The sequence below is a fragment of the Thalia democratica genome, chromosome 3 (assembly GCF_965202585.1).
Source record: "Thalia democratica chromosome 3, ktThaDemo2.hap1.1, whole genome shotgun sequence".
Classification (NCBI taxonomy): Eukaryota; Metazoa; Chordata; class Thaliacea; order Salpida; family Salpidae; genus Thalia; species Thalia democratica.
In genome coordinates, this window is record NC_139167.1 from 28,177,552 (window position 1) to 28,200,447 (window position 22,896).

The 22,896-nt window shown below is 27.5% G+C and overlaps 1 protein-coding gene across 1 annotated transcript; it reads left to right on the plus strand.

Moving 5' to 3' along the window:
* Positions 1 to 1,536: 1,536 nt before the first annotated feature.
* LOC145832145 (serine beta-lactamase-like protein LACTB, mitochondrial) lies at positions 1,537 to 17,178 on the plus strand. The gene is made up of 10 exons (XM_082939501.1): positions 1,537 to 1,689; positions 2,560 to 2,683; positions 4,073 to 4,227; positions 6,057 to 6,201; positions 10,757 to 10,970; positions 12,426 to 12,552; positions 13,189 to 13,233; positions 13,592 to 13,723; positions 14,595 to 14,719; positions 16,786 to 17,178. The coding sequence occupies exons 1-10, from the start codon at positions 1,537 to 1,539 to the stop codon at positions 16,973 to 16,975; spliced, it is 1,410 nt and encodes a 469-aa protein (XP_082795627.1). The 3' UTR covers positions 16,976 to 17,178.
* The last annotated feature ends 5,718 nt before the right edge of the window (positions 17,179 to 22,896 follow it).

The following is a 22,896-nucleotide window of genomic DNA, read 5'->3' on the forward strand; positions in this document are numbered from 1 at the left end:
ATTAATCAATTTTATTGTAGGATTTTTAAAGTAATAATATTTTATGTTTTATTTTATATAGTTTTTTATTTTTCTCTATTTTTTATTTATTAATGCAAAGAATATTATGCAGGGTTGCCACAAGGTCAGGAAAAATCAGGAAATCTTGAAAAGTCGGGAAAAACTAAAAAAATGACAAAAGTCAGGGAAAATAAGGTTTTTGAAAAAAAGTCAGGAAATTAGACAAAATTTGAAAAAAAAAGTCAGATTTTGGCAGTTTAAATTTACAAAGTTCCTTATTTTCTAAAGCCTTCAAAAGGTAAATAGTTTAAAAATACTTTTTAGTCAGACTAAAATTGCAAAATTTTCCTATAAGTTTACAAAATTGTTTAATTCTAGTGCCTTCATCTGGTATAAATTAATAAAATATCCTTTATAAAACTGCAAAATTTTTCTATTAACATATGGAATAACTACACTACTTGAACAAGCAGTTTTTGTAAACTTTTTAGTATTGATGATCTGTAGTAAGGACATTTCCATAGTGAAACTGTGATATATACACAAAAGTTTATCTAGCATAATTTTAGAATCAAAGTGTTTTTTGTTTAAGTAAATAATCGAGGCAGCAAAATTGGAGGTAAAAATAAATGAGTGCAAATAGAAAAGAAATGAGGCCCACAAATTTTAGCTAGATTTAGAGAAAAGATTCTATTTAACAAGTGTAGGGGAAGCAGATGAGAACGATTTAAATAAAATGAGGCAAATAGTTTTAACTGCCGAGAAAATGAGGTGGGATGCAGACCAGATGAAGAAAACCATATCTTCATTAGATGAAGAGGTTGAAGTGCTGATAAAGAAACAGAGAAAATAAATTTTAGTACATTAAAAAAACAGTGTTTGATTAAGTTCTTTATTCTTTAAAGGTTTTAATTCTAAAATTTTGTTATTAGTTTAAGGCTTTAATTGTAAAAGTTTCTAATATGTTGTTTTGTTTATTTAGATACATTTATGTTAGGAAATGCTAAAAAAAATGTGTCTTTTAAAACCATTTTAAACTTTCTTAAAACCATTTTTTATTTTACACAGGGTGTTTTTGTGATGATTGCTACATGAAATATAACTTTATAAGTCCTTTCAAAATTTGTTTTTCTAAAATATTAATGTGTTATTTTTTACACCTCCTGATTTAAATTGTTATTACACAATAATAAGCTTGCACCTTTTCATTTGATTAAGCTTAGTTGAAATTTTTCAGCTGGAAGAGTCTTGCCAGAAAAAAATTTAATTTACTATCAACTTTTAAGCTAACTACTCAATGTTTTTTGATGTTTATTAATCTTAAATTTAAATAAGTATGATCAATTTTTGTTTTACTGTTTTTCATTTAATTAAGCTTAGATGAGCTTTTTCAGTCGTACTGGATTTTGCTTTGTGTCAATATGGTTTTGTTACCAACTCATGAGCAAACTGTTCCAAAGTTTTGTTGAGGCATTTTTAGTAATATTTTGTTTAAATAATTCTTTCTTTTTTCAGCTTTTATTTGAGTAAAATCTGATGAGCTTTTTCAGCCGTATTGGCAAGAAGAACCTTGCCTTGTGTGTCTCCTTGCTGAATGTAGGCCATCACAATGGTTGGAAGAAGCAAGTTCACGCTGAAACTGAAGTGCTGGAAGGTTTTCCTTGCGACAGGGATGAAGCTCTTGTTAAGGTTTGTTTGAAAAATATACTTTTCTAAGAAAAAACAACCCTGTTTTGTTTTTACAAATAATAAAAGACTTTAATTTTTTAAAAACATCAAGTTTTGTCGTGGGCACACTTTGCTGATGAATTTTATGAGAGTTTTTATTTTAACTTAATCATTGATAAAGCCTTGTCAAGGTTTGTTTTTAATTAAAAATTTTTTTTTTAAGTTTTAACAAAAGGTTTAGTTTTATTCAAGTAGGTTTTAAGTAGTCAAATCGGTCTGATAGGTTATGTCAATGGTTGTTACATTTTTTTTTAATACTTATTTTTTTTATCTTTCAAGTTATTAATCTAATAGATCTTATTGTTATGTTTTCAATATAAAACTTTATTTTACTTACACATTTGCCAAATAGTGTTTAATTTAATAAAATAAAAATGATAGGTATAATTTTTTTACTTTAGTTTTTTTCTTATCAAGTTAAACCTAAATAAAATGCATTAAATGAATTATCTTATTCTTTTTTTACTCTTTATATTCTACTGTTAGTTTGCCTCATAATTTCAAAACTAAAGACCGACAAAAATGTGTATAACTAATAACCTACCAAATCATACAACATTGGTTGTGAGTTTTTTTTTAAGTATATGAGTTAGTATATCCTCAGACATAATTATTTTGTATACATTAAAAGTAAAATAATTTAATTTAGAATAAATAATTTGAAAACAAAATTTATTGAAATCATTAATTCTGAACTGAAAGTAGCTTTTTTTTTAACCATTGTTCTGTCTTTATAAAGTGGCTAATGATGTTTTTTTTTTAGTACACATGAAAATAAAGTTATACAAAGTCTAAACTTTAAATAAATAAAAAATTCATCAAAATCTTTAGAAGCGCACATTTGAAGAGGCACTGAAGATAGCAGAGACGCAAATAAACAAGTCACTTGGCAGTAGGAGGGCTAGTTGCGCTGTGCTGTCCGTGTTCATTGATGGCGATGAAATATTCAATCAGGGTTTGATTTTTATATAAAAATTTTATAATATTCATGTCTAAATACTTTAAGCTAAGTAGTTTTTGGATTACTTAATTATGGTTTGTGTACAACTCCGCACTAGTGTTAAAAATTCATTCAATTGAAATCCACCCAGTCAAATTCGAAAACTGCTTACTGGTTGAGGGTAAGGTTTAGGAGTAACAGTGATAGTGAAAAATAAATTTTAAAAAATGCAAAAAATATATAAAATAAATTAATGAATAAAGAAAATTTAAAAAAAAATAGTGGATTTTGAACTCAGGTGGATTTTGATAGTATACCTTTCAATAAAAGTTTTTTTACTCATGATAAAACATTCAATTAAATTTTTTTATTGATTTTGTTTTGTAACTAATTTATAATGAAACAATAGTATCTTCTTCAAAGCTCAAAAATAATTTTACCTTGAAATTAAAATTTTGCTGTGATGCTTGTGTTTATTGATGGTTATTTAAATATAAATAGTCCTTTCTTTTATATGTTTTTTGCGTGTTTTAATGATGTGCTGTGCATAAAATAATGAAATACAAATTACTGACATACAACATGGTTTTCATTAAAAATGTGATTTTATGGTATAATTATTGTCAAAGTTAATCTAATTTTCACATTAATGAATAAGCTACAAATTATTTTTTATATCGAAATTAAACTATGCTTTAAAGTTGGAAGGTTTAATGGGTCTCTCATGAATGGAAGGTGTAAACAAAGAAGAGAAAAAATAAATTTTTTCATCATTTACTTCCTGGAAATTTTGATTTAGAGTTTATCTTCTTTTTATTTTTGGAGATAGAAACCTCAAATTTTCAGGAATCGTTTCACAAATACTTGAAAAAAATTACAAGGTGTTTTCTTTATATTTAAAAGTAAAAGGTTTAGATCAACAACTTAAAAAATGGGAATTTGAAAATAAAACTATTTTTCAATTTTATCAAGTTTTTTTTCCCATAGGTTTCATTAATTATTAACAATGGACTAACTTTGAAAATTTTTTAAGGAAATATTATTTATTGTCACTTTAGTTTGTTCCTTCCATAAGAAACCTGTTGAACGCACCAACTTTGATTGCATTTCTCCAAGAACTCCCACTGAAAATTAATTTTTATTTATACCTTGAAAAAATGTATTTTACACAAAATATTAAAAGTGTTACACCTTTGAATTATTTTTTTAGTAATTTTTACAAACTCAATTGTACTAATAGCATAAGAGTATCAAAGTATTCAATTGCAATGTTAGAGAGCTTTATACTTTGAAAACCTCAAACTCACACAGGCTTTATTTTTATACCACTGAAAAATACTTCCTTGAAACTACACAAAAAATTGATAATGCCAATAGTTAACTATCACAAGTATTACCAAACAGCGTACGGGTATTCGAATTTCGAGTTGCAGTCGAGAGCGCACATAGACACTAGTGTGAGGATCGGCACAATCACGCAAATATTCACCGCTGCGCAGGTGCTCAACCACATGAGGAAGAACAGAATTTGCCTCGATCACACGCCATACAAGCAACATGTTAGTTTTGTAATAATTTTTAGAGTTTTTTGTTGTGTATTAGATCAAATAAAAAAGTTGCGTTAGTACTTTTTAAAGTTTTTTTGATGATTTTCCAGTGTTGATGTTTGGACTAATTTAACTCTTGACTCTTTATATGTTAGTTTAAAATTATTTCTACTTACCCGTGTTAGATTTCTATTTTTTAAGATTTAAATACCAGTTACCTGAAGCTATACACACCATAGTTGCCACATAAAACAAATGTTTGGCAGCATAGCATTCTGGCAACCCTGATACACATCCTAAAAACTTTTAACTTTTTTAAACTACAAATTATCTCATTTTTAAATGTTTAACTTGACTTTCAGTTGCTTGTTTTTAAAGCTTCAAATTATATTTTAAGATATAAGGGTACGAAATCAAAAAATAATATAAGGCTCGTTACAACAAACCAAACTAAAATGCACAAAATTTAATTTTATTAAAAGCCTGTCTCTTCCTACATTTGTGAGTATTCATTATTAAACTTTCTCAATCTAAACTCAGCTTAATAATAACAAATTATATTCTAACACTTTTTAGTTTTGAATAAAAAACCTTTACAAACATAACTATTTAATTATTTTCTAGTTTTGGTCTTAAGTTGCTTTTTTTCAATCTTTTCTATGCAATTATTTCTTATAATCTAAGTAAGTTTCCCTGAAAATGTGAGATTAATTGAAGGAAATGATAGATTTTTTGTAAACTTCTTAAAATAAAAAGAAAATAGGCAATAAAAAATTTATTTTTCATGCGTTAGTCTTAAATACTTTTTACTAAGCTGACTACATCTCATAAAAAATTTCAAGTTTTTTAGTGTTTTATAACAATTTTCTCATGGTATATAATTTGCTTTCAAATAAGGGCCAATAGTAAGTTTTGTAAAAATATACTGAACCCACCTTATGGCCTTGATAACTTAGCTATATAATTATAACTGATTAGGTAGGAATTTTTTTAAATTGTAACAAATAATAACAAACATTTCTGCTTTTTAAACATGTTTTTAGTTAGACATTTTTTATGAAAGTGAGAAGAAGAAAGTTTCAATAGTGTTGGTTAAGAGTTGCAGAAAGTGATAGATTTTTTGAGAAACATTCTTTTTCTCACCCCTTTCGTTTGCACCTTTTACAATGAAACTGCTTTACTCGTCAAAATTCAGTTAACTAGCTCTGAAAATTGACCTTGTAACTTAGTTATTAATTTAAAAAGTTATACTTGATAATAAAATTAATTTATACGCATGCTACTTGAATACGTTGCTTAGAAATTTACCCTACTTAAATAACTTAACTTGAACTGTGTCTTATTTCTCTCTTTAAATAAATGCAGTGTTTTAAGAGTTTAATAAGATTGTTTCAAATACTAGATTTATGAAACAAATTAATATTTTATTAGTTTTAATCCATCAATTTGTGACCTGAATACGTAAATAAGTTTTTATCTTTCAAGTATTAATTTTGTAATTTATCTTAAGTCAGCTCAGTGTATTTTTGTTTGACGTCAATACATCAGGGTAATTTTTTGTTAGCGGTTTAAAATACATAAATTTGCATTTGTACGTTTATTGTTTAAGTTGTTTTACTTAAGTAACCGGTTACAAGATGTAGTTTTTGACAGGTTTAAAGGTGTATATTTAATCATCATTTTGTTAAATAGATAAAAACTGTTTTTAGCAAAGTTTTATAATTTTAAAATGCGAAATTCTCAAAACAAGCCTAAATCAGAAAGAAAGCAGATAGCTTTAAGTAGTTCTATGAGATTTTTTTTCTAACGTAGTTAGCTTCATATATTTACAATCAACAAAGGGAGAATTCACGCTTCGTGACCTACTGAACCACCGTAGTGGAATACCCGCCTCGCCGATAGAAGTATACACGAACATCGATCCTTACAACAGCATGCAAGAGAAGGCTTGCGAGTTCTTCAGCGATAACAAGGACAACGACCCCGGTTTGTTTCATATTGGTTTAGTCAGTTTGTTTCAGAAATAGAAATGACAGTTGTGCTTTTATAAAATGAGATATTTTTAAAGTTTACTTTAATAAAGTTTTAATTAGTAATATGTGCTTTTTTTGAGTCGGTTTTTGTTAAGTTTAGCCACTAAGTGGTTTTTACCAGTATTATTATTTAATCATATTGTTTCAGTTTTTTTTTTCGCAGCAGTTTTTTTTATATTGCTTGTAATCAGCAACTCTTATCAATATAAGTTCTTACTGTACTTGAGTTTGTGATTTCTAAAGTGTTAAAAAAAAAAACATTCCTAGTTTGTTTTATTTAAATTAGTTATTTTCTGTTCAGTAAAGTTTACTTTGATTCAGGTGAGTAACTTTACTTCAACATTGTAAAACTCGTTATTTGAGTATTTTAACGTTAAATTATAGATAAGGTTTTGTTGTTTTTTTGTATAACTAATAATATTAGTTTAGATTAAGTTTTATACTAAAAATAGACAGAGAACTTGTACTTTAAAAAACCTGAAAAAAAAATTAAACACACCTTGGCAACCTGAGCATTGAAAAATAAATATATAGAAGTTTCAACAGATATATACTCATATGTATATACTTTTTTTTGACCGAAAAAAATTTATTTTAAGACCATTTGCAACTTAATATGACAAAGTTTTTCATTCAAATTTTTTTATAAACTTGAAAATTTTCGAATCTTATTTTTGGTTCTTTTTCAAAAGTCCAATGAAATATTCAACAGTAGAATAAGTTGAAACAGTTTTTAAGGTTGTAAAATTTTTAAATTAATTATGATGCAATTATAAAGGCTATCCAAATTAAAAGCTGTAAAATTATATTAGTCTTTAAAGCCTTTAAGTATTCTATAACTTTGTACAATTACTTCATAACTACAATCTTGAAAGTTGTTTTACATTTCATTTAACTTTTGAAAAAGAATCAAAAATAAGGTTCGAAAATTTTTAAGATAAAACAAACTGAAAAATGTAGACATATCAAGTGGCAAATTTAGTTACAATAAAATTGCTTCCGACAATACAAAAGCTGCTTACATTTCAGTCCACCGTGTTGTAAACTAGTAAACAAAAAAAGGACGGTAAGGTCGAACTTTTGTTGTTTGTAATTTATTTATTAGTTTTTTGTTGCAGCAATTTTTTTGTTTCAACAACAGAAAAGTTAAAAATTGAAAGATATTTTTTTTATTTATTTTCTAATTAAGATTAAAAAAGAAGTTTTTAAATTAGTAGCCTTTTTTTTCTATTCGATAGACGATAGATTGTTTTTAACATAATTTTCTTTTTTTAACATTTATTCACACAGCATCAAAATTATTTCCACTAGCAGTTAACTTTTCTTAGTTATACTTTCAACTCAGTTATTATTGTAAGTAAGTTTATTGTCATGCGATGGACCCAGGCGTCAAAACCTAGGCCACTTATACAGAAAGACATACAACAAAAAGACAAAAATAAACCAAAATTGTACATTAAAAATGAAAAACAAAAACTGAGTTTAACTAATTAAAGTTTAAAAATTAACATAAAAACACCAAAAATTATAACACAAAATTTGCAATTCCGGTGCTTCCGAAAAAAGAACAACAATATCCTACTTCAACTTCACCCGAACAGATGGTTTCACTCCAAAACTGGTTTCACTTTCATTCGAACGACTGGCTTCACATTATTTGAACAACTGGTTCAGCTTTCATTTGAGTAACCGGCTTAACTTTTATCCATACAACTTGTTTCACTTTTATTCGTATAACTAGAACCGCTTTTATATGAACAACGTTTTTCTTTTTTCTTTGGAGAGCCTGCTTCATATTTACTTTCAAATCTTTAATACTCAGATAACTCAGCGTTTGTTGGACTTTCGTAGTAGCTGATAAATGTTGAGAACACTGACTATAAACAAAACTTAAGAACCCAAGGCCTCTAGCACTTTAATAGCTCAATAAACTATGTATTAAGGAACAGGTTTTGTTATACACAGAGGAAAGGCGCCGCCAATAAAATAAAGTTTGAAAACTGTAGGAGGAGATAGGTTTTAAATTAAACAGTCTATTTTGCTGTTTTAATTTTCCCTTCCCATAAGGAGCCTATTATACGGCCCGACTTTGACGGTCATATCTCAAAAACTAGTTCGAACTTTTTAAACGGTGAAAAAGCAACTGAAGCTTGGTAAAAGCTTTATAAAACAAGAACAACTTGGAAAAAATGGTCAACTCCCCTATGGCCTTAAATTAAAACTATGATTGGTTTTAAACTAATATTTAACAAAAAATTATTAAAAAAACAATTCATTATGGGCGCAGGCTCTCAAGGATCAGTGTCAACACTACACCATAGATTTATTAAAACTTATGAATGAACAAGTTAATGCTTTAAAAGTTTTAAAAAAAAGTTGAAAAGTTAAAAGTTTGTTAACTGCCAAGGCAGACACCAACACACAAGGATCAGTGCAGGGTTGCCACAAGGTCAGGAAAAGTCAGGAAAAACTAAAAAAATGAAAAAATTGAGGCTAAATGGGGGTTTTTGAAAAAAAGTCAGGAAATTTGAAACAATTTAGAAAAAGGTCATATTTTGTTGGTTCAAGTTAACAAAATTTCTTATTTTCCCAAAACCTTTTAGTGGTAAAAAATATATGAAAAGCTATTAAGTCAAACTAGCATTGCATAGTTTTCCTAGAAAAATACATAATTACTTAATTTCCAATGCCTTCATCTGTTAAAAATTAATAAAATATCCTTTGTACAACTGCAAAGTTTTCTATTAACATATTGAACAACTACCCTACTTGAACAAGCAGTTTTTTTATGCATTTGAGTATTGATGATAGACACTTCCATAGTAATAAAACTGTGATATATACACATAAGTTTTCTTGCATTTCTTTAGTTATATGATATCTCTCATGCAGCTTTTTTTGACATTGTACCAGAGTACCCAGCCTGTTGTTACCTTTATGCATGAGAACATTTCGTGCTTGGTAATTAAATTGATGTGCATCATTATGAAAGACGTGATAGTTACGAACATAAGCCTTAACTAGTTATTCACGGTTGAATTGAATGATCAAGCTTCTCTAAAACCTGCACTTGATCTTGGTTGTGTTGCAACCAATTTGCTCTTGAGGAAAAAAGACCTAGCTGAGGAACAAAAGGTCTTAAATTTCAACAAAGAATGTGGAACATTTGTTATAAAAAATGGTTGAAAATCTCCGGAGCAGAATGGGTATTGTACAGTACGTTCGTAAAAAATATGCCATGCCTAAATTCGCATAGCCTTGAAAAATTAGGAGTCACAATTGTTTTTAAGCATTTTGCCAACATTGTGCACTCCTTAACAAAGTAAAAAATGTGCTCCAATTCTGAAAGTGATGCTAGCATTGAAGAATTTAGAGCTTTGGTAAATTGTCCAATGAATGCTCTTAATTTCAAGAGCTTCAAGCAAAGTGAAGATCGTTTTGACCAATTCTATTTTGAAACATTGAAAGTCCCTGCCAAATATTTTCTCGAAAAGTTGTTGCAACCATTATTTGTGTTGCACAATGACCAGGCTGAGGTCGAAAGAGGGTATAGTATTAACAAATCTCTGCTTGAAAACAGCATGAAAGGAGAAATAATTACATCCAGAAGAAGAATTAAAGATCATATGTATGCTTACACACTAGAACTGTATCAAGTTGGAAAGTGCAAATATTTTGCTGATAGAGCTGTTTATTGCAAATACATCAATCATACACAGATGGTTAAAGTGATGTAATGGAAGTTAGATAATCCAGTTCATCAAAAATACTGTTGTTTTAATCAGTATGAAAATAAGATTGAAAGCTTTATATAGTATTAAGTCTTTGATTATGTATTTTAAAATAAGTTTAAATTAAGAGTTTAGATTTAGAAAAGTCAGGAAAATTTTAGTAAAAAGTCAGGAAAAGCCAGGAAATTTTTCTCAGCTTGATCTGTGGCAACCCTGTCAGTGTCAACACTACCACACAATAACATGAAATATAAAAAACAGCAGGCTTTTTCTCAAATGAATTATTCGGCACTGAACAACTTAGATCACAACATGTTTAAAAGAATAGAAAATTCAAAGTAAATAAATATCTGTATTAAAAAATAATCCCCAGCATGTATCGACGCACAAGATCAACATGTAAAAATAAAAAAAATACATCTTTAAATTAAAATTTTTTGCATTCAATACAGGCCTAGGATCAAATTAATGATATGAAATATAATATACATCAATCATTTTATATACATGATTTATAATACAGAAAGCTCCCAATAGCATCCAAGATCAAAAATATACTACTAATACTAATAGAAAAAAATCAAAAGTAATCACAAACACAGGCACCGACACGGAAGGATCTGTGTCCACAAGGATCAAATTAATGATATGAAATATAAAATACATCAGTCATTTTTATAAATAATTTATTAAACAGAAAGCTCCCAATAACATCTAAGATTAAATTATATACTACTAATACTAGAAGAAAAAAATCAAAAGTAATTACAAATGCAGGCACGGACACGGAAGGATCTGTGTCCACGCTGCCGCAGGGATCGTTCCAGTTCTCGTCGACGAACTACGATTTGTTGGGAGCGTGGCTCGAGAGCCAGATACCCGATCTCCCTCCCGACGACTACACGCACGTGTTCCGATCCCAGATGAGCAACATCGACCTCAGGAGCACCATGTTGGAGAAACCCAAGCAGCTGGTGCCGTTTCTCGCAAAGTTGGTTTTTTTTATTGTTCTTTACCCTGACGTTTAGCATTTTGTTTAACTTTTAACATGCGTTTAAAAGTGCTCTGAAAAAATTGTTCAAGTTTTATTTTTAGAAAAACCCAAGCGACCGATTTCTTTTCTTGCCAAGTTTTTTTTTTTGAATGTTATTTACCCTGATTTTTATTATTTTATTTCTAATTAACATACATTAAAAAGTACTCTGCTGGGGAAACCCAAGCAACTCGTTCCACTCTGCGCTAAGTTGGTTGTTTGTTATTTTTATTGTTTGAAACAGTTTTTTAATTTCCACAAAACTTTTACTAATAATTACTAAAGGAGGTGATAAATAAATATAACATTTTTTAAGCAGCTGGTTCTAATCCTTGCTAACTTTTTGCAACATTACATCAGTAACTTCTGGTCTGCACTTTATTTTCTCATTTTCAACTGTAATAAACTTGCATCAGTATAAAACTTGACCTTGCGAGCTTTCTCTTAACGCTTGAATAAACTTTTAGCTCAAAACTTCCAACCAAATCTAAACAGTGATCAAGTGCAACTTGATATCCTGTTACAAATAGATTGTTTACAGATTTTAGGGTTTTATTTATAAGTCATTTTTGTAAAAAATATTATATTCCATAAAATTTTATGATTATTTAGTAATGTATTTTTATTTACTTAAAATACTTAAAAAATTAAGAAATAAGTATTACTTCGAATTTTGCTAGTTTATTTTGCTTTTGTTCTAAATTTTAATTTTTTTTTTGACAAATCTGAGTACTTTTTTAATTAAGCTATATAATCTAATGAAATATAAGTCCTTAAATTTTGAAAAGTTTCTATTTTTAAAAAGTTCAAGATAAACAAAAAACTAACGGTGAAAATTAATTGCTTAAAGACCGTTGTAGAATTTTCTCTAGTGTACAATATTTTTTTTTATCGTATTATATATATTTTTAATCAAAGTAGTTTAGTAGTAATAAGATAATGATAATGAAAAAATATATATAATTAAGGTGGGTAATGTGTTGAAGTTTAATTTTCCTTTGCTACAAAAAAATTTATTATTGTTAACTTTGCACACTATTTATATATATCTGTGAGGTTTTAACATAAATAATATTTTTTTTCATAATAGTATATTTTACACAGACATTACAAATCTTACTTAATTTCAATTTAAATACTTGTAGAAATATATTATATTTCATGAGTAACACAACTACCAATCATCCGTAACTAAAATATTAACAATTAATATATTAATTTTTTTTACAAATATTCCAACTCTCAATTTATTATACTGTATAAATTAGTAACAATTTTTATTGAATTTTATACAGACATTACAAATCCCAGTCACTTATAACAATATAAATATTAGTAACAAATTTTGTTATGTTATAGAAATATTACAAATCTTACTTATTAATTTTCTAACAAATTTATTGTATTTCACAGACATTACAAATCCCAGTCACTTATAATGCCTTACGTGGATGTTAGCAACAGATATCCCAGTAGCGGCGTTGTTACTACGGCAACCGACCTCGCTAAATTTGCTGATGAAATCCTATATCATTTTCAGGTTTAAGCATAATAAAAGATTAACATTTAAGCATAATAAAATTTATATAATTCTTTTTCCAGAACTAAAGTAGTGATAAAAACGTGCGTAAAACTTCTGTAATTTGTTTTTAAGTTTGATTAATATTCGGGTTTTTCGTGTCTTTTATATGAAGTGAATAGAAATATATTCTAGTTAATGAGAAAATTGGTTGCAAATTTCTCTAAGCTTTTTTTAAATAAAATCTGACATTATGTTTTGTTTTTTATACAACTATTTTGAAAACAGTTTGTTAGTTTTCAACTTGGTTTTATTTCAATATCATCTCACATAAACCTTATCTTCGTTTATTTTTTTGGTAATAAATAAAGAACAAAAGCACCTGAACAACGTTTACATATACTGTTGCCAAATTGTTATCACTAACAAAAACTGCTAAATTAAAAAATGCATAATACTATTCAAAAATTTACAATGTTAATTTATCGACAAAAACCAGCCGTTTCGACATTCCTGGTCTGAAGTAAACTTTTAAAAGTTGGCAGTTTTTAATACAATAACATTGCAGTGTTTCAGTCAAACCACACATTATTATTTATACTAATAACTATTTCAATAACATTTTATATGGATTGTGTAATTAATAAACAATATCAGATGTCAAGAAAAGACACCAAGCTGCCATTTCTCAACCAGTGCGAAGTTAGTTTGAAGTTTAGTTCTAAAATATTCACTGTTGTTGACTAATTAAGTTTGTTTCCTATGATGTATTTCAGCTTCGAACCGACTTAATGTAATTTAAATCAACAGTTTTTAATTAAGTTTTAGAAAATCAGGCTATTAATGTTTCCGAAATAAAACTATTCCTTTTTTTTCGTTGATTAAACTTAAAGTTTTTTTCTTTGATGCACACCAAACAACATCATTTAAAATTAAGTGTGCATAAACCAAAGGTTATAGGTACAAAAAATATATTTTGTCTCTGTTGAAAAAATTTAAAGTCTTCCTAATGGACAAAACAATTTTATTCAAACTTGAATGCGAACAAACATGTTCACAGAAAATCTGGATGAAAGTAGAGGAGATAGGCGAGTTGGGAGCTCAGAACAACTTGTGCTCGCCCGAAAAATACAGAGTGGATGGCAACACCGTGCAAGGCACTCAGTACGGTTGGAATATCAAACTGTTGCCTGTTGGTTTTTGTTGTATTTATTTTAATTTACTTCGTTATGTTAAAGCTGATAAAGTAACTAAAAGGTAAAATTTTGTTTTTCAAATTTTTCGATATTAAGCTGTTACGCAACAGTTTTGTACTTATATATGTAAATCATTAAAGTATTGTATTTGTTCTATTTAAATTTTTATCTACCAGCTTTGTACTATATTTATAATTATTATAACTTAATTCATTTATTTTGGTATATAATTTGTAGGTATTTTTTAAGGAAAATATTTATTACGTTTACTTGAATTTTAGTTAAGATTAAGATATGACAAATTAGTAGAAAAAAATATATATTTTGTACAAGATATTATATTTTTACTTAGTTAGATTTTTCTGTTTTGTATTACTTTTAAACAAGCAACTGTAAAATGTGTTGACTTCTCTACAATTCAACACCTATACATTGTAAAGCAGCTTTGAATTTTCGGGTAAATATTTTTTCTTTAATTAAACTTTAAGTCTACATAAGTATACAAAAAAAATATTTTTTAAGATGAGAACATTATTTTTTTTTTAATTCATATTGCGTTGTTTGAAACTTTTATGGGTGGCCCTAAATTATTTAAGTAAACTTGCCCATTTAATACTGTAAAGCTATCCCTTGCAGCTAGCTTCACTCTGTATTTAGTTGGAACGCGTCAATATTTAATATTATATTTTCAATTATGAGCTAGTGTCGGGGATTAGTGGTTATTTTCACTCGTGCAAAGATTTAATCTCGAGTAAATCTGATTCTTAATTGTTTAATAATTTAAAAAATGAAGTACACATGCTTAACAGCTTTGAAAAGGTACTAACATGTTTTATTTTCAACACAAGTTAGTTTTTTTGATTTCAGGTGTTGGAGGGATCCCGGTACAAGTTCATGCTGTTGGCGAGCGCCGAATCGAACGGACTCGATCACAACAGCGCGGTCGTCGTGAGGTGCGGAGCCACCAGGTGCCCCTTTGTCGACAGCGAGAAGTCAGTTTGTTTATTTTTCTTTGATTATCAAGTCTTGTTAGTAAATTTTGTTATTACCAATAAGCTTTTTAAAGACTGAATAAATCTTGTTACACAGTTTCCAGAGCTGTTGACGACAGTAAAAAGTCAGTTTGTTATTACGTGATTATCATCTTAGCCTAATATACTTTGGTTACCCAAGAGTGATGCAATATGACTTCATAGGGGTACATATGTCACCAACGGCGCGTCCCTCATGCTAAATAGTAGTTTGTTCAAAATAATATACACGTTCACTGTATGTATTCAAAGAGTGGCTTATAGATTCAGCTCAAAATGTGTAAACTTTACATAGACAGCCATCAGTTCTAAACCTTCTCAAAATTACATAAAGTTGTGTAATAAAAATTAAAGTCACTTTTGCAATGATAAAACTTTTGTGCAGAGTGTTTTTTGAAAGATTTTTTTTCTTAACAATTTTTTTGACATAATTTATTTACATTAACCTCTAATATTTAACTTTGTCATAAGATATTTATCCGTTGCCTATTGGCCCCATAATATTAGTTTTAATTTCTTAACTTCAACCTTAGTTTTTCGTCATAAGCCCTCAGTTATAAACTATAACTACTAATTGTAGCATTTCCATTTCAATTCTAAACGGTTACCCTCTAAACCTTATATCATGAGATACCCTAGCAGTCTTTTCAAAAATTTCGCTAAAAATCATGTTTTAATGTGTTAGAACTTTTCGGTTATGACTGATCATGGCTGAAGACGTCTAACAGAGTGAAACATCTTTTTTTAACGGAACTCTTTGTAACCAAGTACTTTTAATTATTAAAACCATAAATGATCATTAACATTTATTAATGTTATCTTTAAATATCCACAGACCACTAAATTGAAAGGCAACGGGTTTATGTAATCTACCAAAATTTACCGATAACAAAAATTATTTCTCTCATTTTAAATGATTATAAAATTAATCAAAACTTTGATTTACAGATTTAATCATTAAAATGACCGTTGTAAGAATTTGTTTTAAGTTCCTAAATTTGATGAAATAATTTTTCTGTTACAGAGGACTTAAAATCGAAAACAACACAGATACTACAATATTTTTTTGTTTAATAACACTTTATTTGTTTCTGAGGACTTATTTTACTTTATCTAACAAAAGTTTACGACGAACTAGTTTCGTTTTAAAACTATTCATTTAGAAAACTACCCCAAAAAGTCAACCATACAATACTTACCCTCATTTATAAATATTTAAAATGTATTATCTAAATACTGAACGTAGTAATTTTCTCAATCTGTTTATATTAGTTTAAATACATATCTATAGAGCATTAAAATGGAAGGCAACGGTCATTACAACTATTCTTTTTTTTAACCTAATAGTATTCGTACTATTTTCAAGCACTCAGTTTATTTTCTCTAACAAAAAGTTTAGCTTATTATAAAAATTTCCTAATTGTTTGTACTGCAAAATTTAAAAAACCGACTCAGCAAATTTCGGCTCAAAAATTTTCGACAACTCTCCAATCCAAAATCTTTGGTGGCTAGCTTTCGGAGTGAGACAACTCAACCAATTTTTATTGTGAGCCTTAAACACAATTTGGAACCTTTTTAGAAGGTACTGAAAAATTTTTTTTAACAAACCCCCCTATTCGTAGTGATCGCTTGATACTTATGTTAATGATTTTTTATAATCTCAAAATGGAAGACTGCGGTTATCATTTTATCTAACAATAATTTTCAACTAAAATTTACACACAACTCAAATAACTTCACTTTTCCAAAAACTAATCCTAAAGCTCGCTGTATAAAAATTTCCTTAAAGCACACCTGTGAAAATGTTTACCTTTTTTTTCTAAACTCAGTGATTTCTCTTCATCACACAAAATAAAATAGTTTTTAAACATGTTTTCTCAGAGTGCTCAAAATGGAAGACGGCGGTTACTACAACTTAACAAAAAATTACGACGAACTAGTTTAATACTAAATATTAAATCTATTAATCTTCAAAGTAAATTATTTAATTTCTAAATATAAATATGAATATAAATACATATATACAGAGCGCTCAAAATGGAAGACGGCGGTTACTACAACGAGCTGCTGCAGGTGAACAGCGACCGAGTGGTGAACAAAACCAAGGGGGTAGTGGTAAGTTTACTGATGAACGGGCCCTGCAACTCGGCCCACCACATTTGCGAGCAGCTGGCACTGAACATCGACAGAACCAGGCATAAAATGAGCGTCAATTAAGAAATTAGAGATTGATGTGTTCTTAAGCGTTGTTGTGAATACACTTGAAAATGTTCGATTTTGTTGTTTGAGTGTTTGTTCAGTTGTAAATTGAAATTTTATTTGTGGAAAACTAGATTTTTTTTTATGTAAAAAGTAAGAAATAAAACTTAATTTAGACCGAACCGGACATAAAATTTTTTGTGAACCAAATGCAAAGTGGAATTGGCAGTTTTCTAAAAGTTCACTTTTTATAATTTAAACATTTTTTAGGGTCTTTTAGCATGAAAAGTGTTTTAATTATTTGCAAGTTTATATGCAGACTTTGTTAGAATAACAACTAGCCCTCAAACAAAACTGAAATTCAGAAGCATAAAAATTTTATAAAATAAATGGATTTTTAAAAAAGTTTAGTTGTTATTGTTGTTTTTTTGTTGTTTCTTAAAATATTACATTGGTTTTGATGTTTTTACTTGTATTCATAATTTCAAATAAATAGTCACAAATTTTATACGGTGTTTCATATATTAAAGTAATTACATTACTTTAGTTAATGTCACTATCATTAACTAAGTAGGAAATGTAATTATACTGTTAATTATGTTATTAGATACAAGTTCTATGTGAATCAATTCTTTTCGGAGTAAATATCAGGACCAAAATTTGTAGGGCTCAACAAGTTTATATTAAAAAAATTAATTTATAGCAATGCCAATATATAGGTTTATGTTTAAAAATTAAATCTATGTTTTCATACGATAGATATCCATATATTTATTATTTTCAACACTACTTTATTACAATCTAAAATAATATTAACAAAATAAACTTTTGGAAAACCGAAATCGATTTTTACTAGTTTCTATTTAATTCAATTACAAAAAGTTGTAACTTACGAGACCATTTTGTATCCAATTAAATTACTTATCCGATATAATTTTAGACGAAAACTAAAAAGGTTTAAAAAACTCATAATAGAATGAAACTAAAACTCATAACAACGCTAAAATCAAAGTTTTTTAAGAACTAGTAGGACCCTAAGATACACATAAAGATGGATTATATATTCCTCATACTGAAAAGTTATCACGTTTAATTAGTTGTATTCTGATACTATTACTGGTATGAGGCTTAAAAAGTTAAACTTTTTTATTGTTCAAAAAATCAGTTTTAGCCCATATTTGCTTATTTAACATTTTATACATTCCGTTAGATCAACTGATGAAAGTTGTATGTTTCAAATTACAGTGAAAATATCTGATTTTCACAAAAAGTATAAGATTCTAAACGTTTTCAAAGAATAAAACATTCATTAAATTTAGTTAATGTGTGCTTCCGTTAGTCTTGGCTGCACAGTGTTAACTTAAAGTTTTATATCAAAACTGTACTTATTATTTTCAACAACAATTAAGGGAGAGTATATGCTTTTGAAGCAGCAAATTTTAAGTTTGTTTAACGAAACTAGCATGTAATTCAGTGTAAATATTTTTACCGTTTAAGTCTATATATTTTACACTTGAAGTTTTCTCTGATGAGAACTTGCTGGATTTAATTTTACTAAGATAAGGAATAGTTTTTTCGGAGTTGACTCGAGTTTTAAGCGGTTTAAAAAGAAACTGATTTATCAACTTGCAGATTTTATATTTATTATTGTTTTAAATCAGGGGTCGGCAAACTGCGGCCCGCGGGCCAATTGCGGCCGCGAAGGGTAAATCTGCGGCCCGCGAGCATGTTATTTTTTTGAATGGAATGCGGCCCGCGAAAGAAATTTTTGTGGCCCCCGAGCATGTAAATGTGGCCCGCTGAGCAAAATTATATTTCTTGTTAAATTTTTTTCGGTAATTCGAATTAATTTGATTAGTGTGATTTCAAGTCTCTGTATAACATTTTAAAATATTTACAAGAAATTACTGTTTTAGTTTAAAAATGTGAAAAAGACAGATTAGCGTTCTAACATGATATGTTTCTCAGTTTCATAATAACTTCTTTTTTACAACAGTAAGTAAATATCTTAAAAAAGAGTGTAAAGAGTGCTTAAATTTAATGAGTCAATTATATAAAACCTATTAATTAAATAAACTAAATGCAAATGTTTTCCATTTTAGTACAGCACAGTAATTAATAAAGTGTCATTTCTTTATAGCTTAGATATTCTTTTTCGATACTTTTTATACCTAAGTTTCTTTTATAAATTTTTTAGTTGTAAATATTATATTTTAGTGTAAAAACGTTTAAAATAACATAGTAATAAGAAATAAGGTTTATTTGATTTTTGTTTCGACACATTTTATTGTTTTAGAAGCTTTCTATGCACACCAACTTGAAAAATGCTTATATTTTAAACCACTTTTTATTTAATACTTTAGTTAGTTTTAGTTTAGTTTATGCATACTTTTCTAACATTGTTGTTTCTACATGTCATATCTAAATTTGTACAGAGACATTTAAAACAATATATATGACATAAATTGATATAGATTTTGTTAGGTATAAATTTTTATTTTTCAAATTTTGTTTTTGTCAAGCTAAGTTAATTTTTATGCTTTGCATATCAATACACACAATTGCTGTTTTTGGATCTACAGTAACCTCTCGCATATTTACGCACTCTCGTTTAGTTACGCATTTTAGAATTGTAAAAAATTCGAACAACTATTTTTTAAATATTGCACAAATTAGGTTATTGTATATTTATAATTTAAAAAATATTTTTTATGCTAAGTCACCTCTTTATATCTATAGACTTTGTTAACTTATGTTCCTTGACTAATTGATAAACATTAAGTTATACCTCAGTATATCAGAAATTTCTTTAACAATAAGAGATCAAATTAAAATTCTGAAAGAAATATGACTGTGTCAAATAATGAAAATATAGTGAAATAATGTGAGTTTAAAACACAAACAAATACTACACTACTGTATATAGACACCACACCATTTCTTAATTGTAAACAAATGCTTAATTATAAATTGAATTTGCCAAGTAGAATAGAATATAAATGTTAAGTATCAAATAAGTAATATATAAATAAAGATAAAGATAAAATCTACTTGTTATTCCAATTAGTAAAACTAATCTACAAGTATTATTAGTTTATGTAAATTTGAATCCTTTTTTTAATGTATGTATCTTTTGTTTTCTTAATTAAAAATAAAGTAAAATTTTTAAAAATGGTTAAGTCCCCAGTCTGCTGTTAAATAGAAGCAATATCAAAAAACAGCCATAGTTATAAGTATATTTGATACCTGTCGTATCTTTACGACCTCTCGTATCTTTACACACTTTTTCTGTGAACAAAATGTGCGTAAATAAGCGAGAGGTGACTGTACCTATCTATTATAAACTAGATATAGGGATGGTAAATTTATTAAGTTAGTACATTGTTAATCAAAATAGTTCAAATTCATGCAAATAAACAACTAAAAATTGCCACAAACTCAGACTATCACTATTTGAAGACTTCAAATCTCAGGCCAACTAAGCCTTTTTTTTAAGTTTTTGGCTAGAATTGCTTTTTGTATACAAAAATATCAGGAATGTTTTTGTTGACTCAGGCTGGCTTTTTGCTTGAAAGACTGGCAAATTAAACTTAAGATGTATGTTTTGCTCAATCCACAGTGTTAGTTTGAGTTTTATTATATGTTAAATTTTAAGTCTTGCAGCTGATAATATTCGAAGTATTATTTATATTATTGTGTACATGAACAATCAGTGTTGCCAAAAAACTTGAATATTGGGCGAGCTTTGAATTTGTAAATTTACGGTTAAAAAATTCTAGAAAAAAACTTGAAATTGAGAACTTTTGTAAAAACCTGAAATTCAAACAATTTTTACATTTAAAGTAATAAAATTTCGATTTGACTCAAAAAAAAATAACTTAATAAATGTTTTTTATTAAAAAATATTTTAAAGTAGCTTAACAGTATTTTTTGTTATTGATAAAATTTTTAAAACACTTTTTTAAACTTTAATTAAACTTTATACTAAAAATAAAAATAGAAATTTCACTTTGTATTGGTGCATCGCATTTTTAATTGAAAAATTTCACCGATTGTTGTGCTTCGCGTTGGAACTAAACCAAGAAATTCTACTTAAATGTCAAAGTTAGTAAAAACATCTCTAACAAAAACTCTCAGATGAGCAATAGTTTTTTCTATCAGTGCTTTCATGTTAACAAAATGATTAAAGTCCTAATTTGATTTATGCGACTTTAAAACCTTAATGTATTTCATAAACACGACTTTATGTTGTCATTGAATAAATAAACAAAAGTTTTTAATTACTGCCAACATAAATTCTTTATAAAAGTTTTTAATTATAAATGGTATCTCATTTTAAGTAAAAATTTTGCTACTTTATTACTTGCCTTAACAATTTTTTCTGATCATTCTGTAGTTACTAAAGATAATAATGTGCTTTGTTGGAAATGACTTTGGTGATTTGTTTTTTTATCGTTTCTCGCAATAACTTCTAACTAACGTTTTTTTTATTCTTGTAGCTCGTCTTATATTTTACAACTACTATTTTTAATTTCTTATATTCTCATTGCAGATAAAGAATTGCTATCATGCTTAATAAAAATGAGTTTTTCTATTTCGCTAATGACTCAATAAAATTGTATAATTTTGTTAAATTAGTTTAAAAAACCTAATTGTCTATTCCAGCTGACTTATATATTTTTGGCATGTAAATTGTTTACTATTAATAAGTTTCGTTGTTTCTTTATGTTGTGAACTTTGTTTTAACTGGGTTGCTGCACAAACAGGCTATTTTAAAAGCTTGAAAATTAGGTGTGTGTGAAGCTTTTATTTCAAACACATTAAAGAAATCTTCCAATTCTCAGAATAGTTTTTTAACTGTAGTGTAGTTTACTAATTATATTTTTTTCTTGTTTTCTTACACTTTGTGTACTTTTTGATAATAATGATATTTTTACTGGGTATTTAAGCTTCTTTAATAACTATTTATTAGCTTTTTCAAATTTTACTAAACTTAAGCTGGTTTGATATAACTCAGACATTTTTGCTTTTTAAGTGGCATGGCAACCATGTAAAAGTCTAATTACTGATAAGATATTTTATTAAAGTATTTCAGAATTAATTATTTTAAATCATTTGTTTTAGCTTTTTGGAATGCAACAGATATTAATTTTACTATTTTAACTAATTACTAAATTTTTTGATGAGTTTAAATTATTTAACTCGCAAAAACTTTTTTTGAAGTAAATATTCTTAGAAATATGAAAAATGTGTTGATAATATAACAAATGTATAAAAGTAACCCATAAATTGTCTATCAAGTTAGGTTTTTATAAAGAGTTAGGTTGTAAGTAAAATTACAAAAGTATTAAGTTTAACTTATTAAGTGCTTATGAGAGTACATAGTTTATTAACACTTAAGTATACTAGTCAATGTAAATTAAAATCTAATAAATATTAATTTAAATAGGCATTCTATGTATAGCTAAAAGTAATTTAAAATAATAAGGTGAATAAAAGTAAAAGTTTTCTCTAGTGTGACTAAAACTAAAACCATAAGATATTCAAATGTCACTAAAACTAAAACTGCGGCCCGTGAGGACTTTGGAAAGTTGAAATTTGGCCCGCGACCACCAACTGCCTGCCGACCCCTGTTTTAAATTGTGATAAAAATCACTTTAAAAGTTGTGAGTTAGCTGAATCATCTACTTGTTATTTATACGAAAACCTGTTTGAACGCTTATGATTACTTTTTAGACAAATAAGTTTCTCTTTTATTTTTTCCACATTCTGCATAGTGCCAAATGTTTTATATGGCTAAGTTGTTCTGAATTTATAACTATGAAATAATTGCTTATAAGTATCAAATGAAATTTCTATTACAGTGATCAGTCTTTTTCAAGGCTGTATATTTTTTTATTTAGCAAATGCAAAAGTCGAAAAATTAATAGTTGCACTAA

Coding starts and splice junctions, on each gene's coding strand:
- LOC145832145 (XM_082939501.1), top strand. CDS start 1,537: ATGAGCTTTTTCAGCCGTATTGGCAAGAAGAACCTTGCCTTGTGTGTC. Junction 1,690..2,559: donor GGGATGAAGCTCTTGTTAAG/GTTTGTTTGAAA, acceptor CAAAATCTTTAG/AAGCGCACATTTGAAGAGGC. Junction 14,720..16,785: donor CCCTTTGTCGACAGCGAGAA/GTCAGTTTGTTT, acceptor ACATATATACAG/AGCGCTCAAAATGGAAGACG.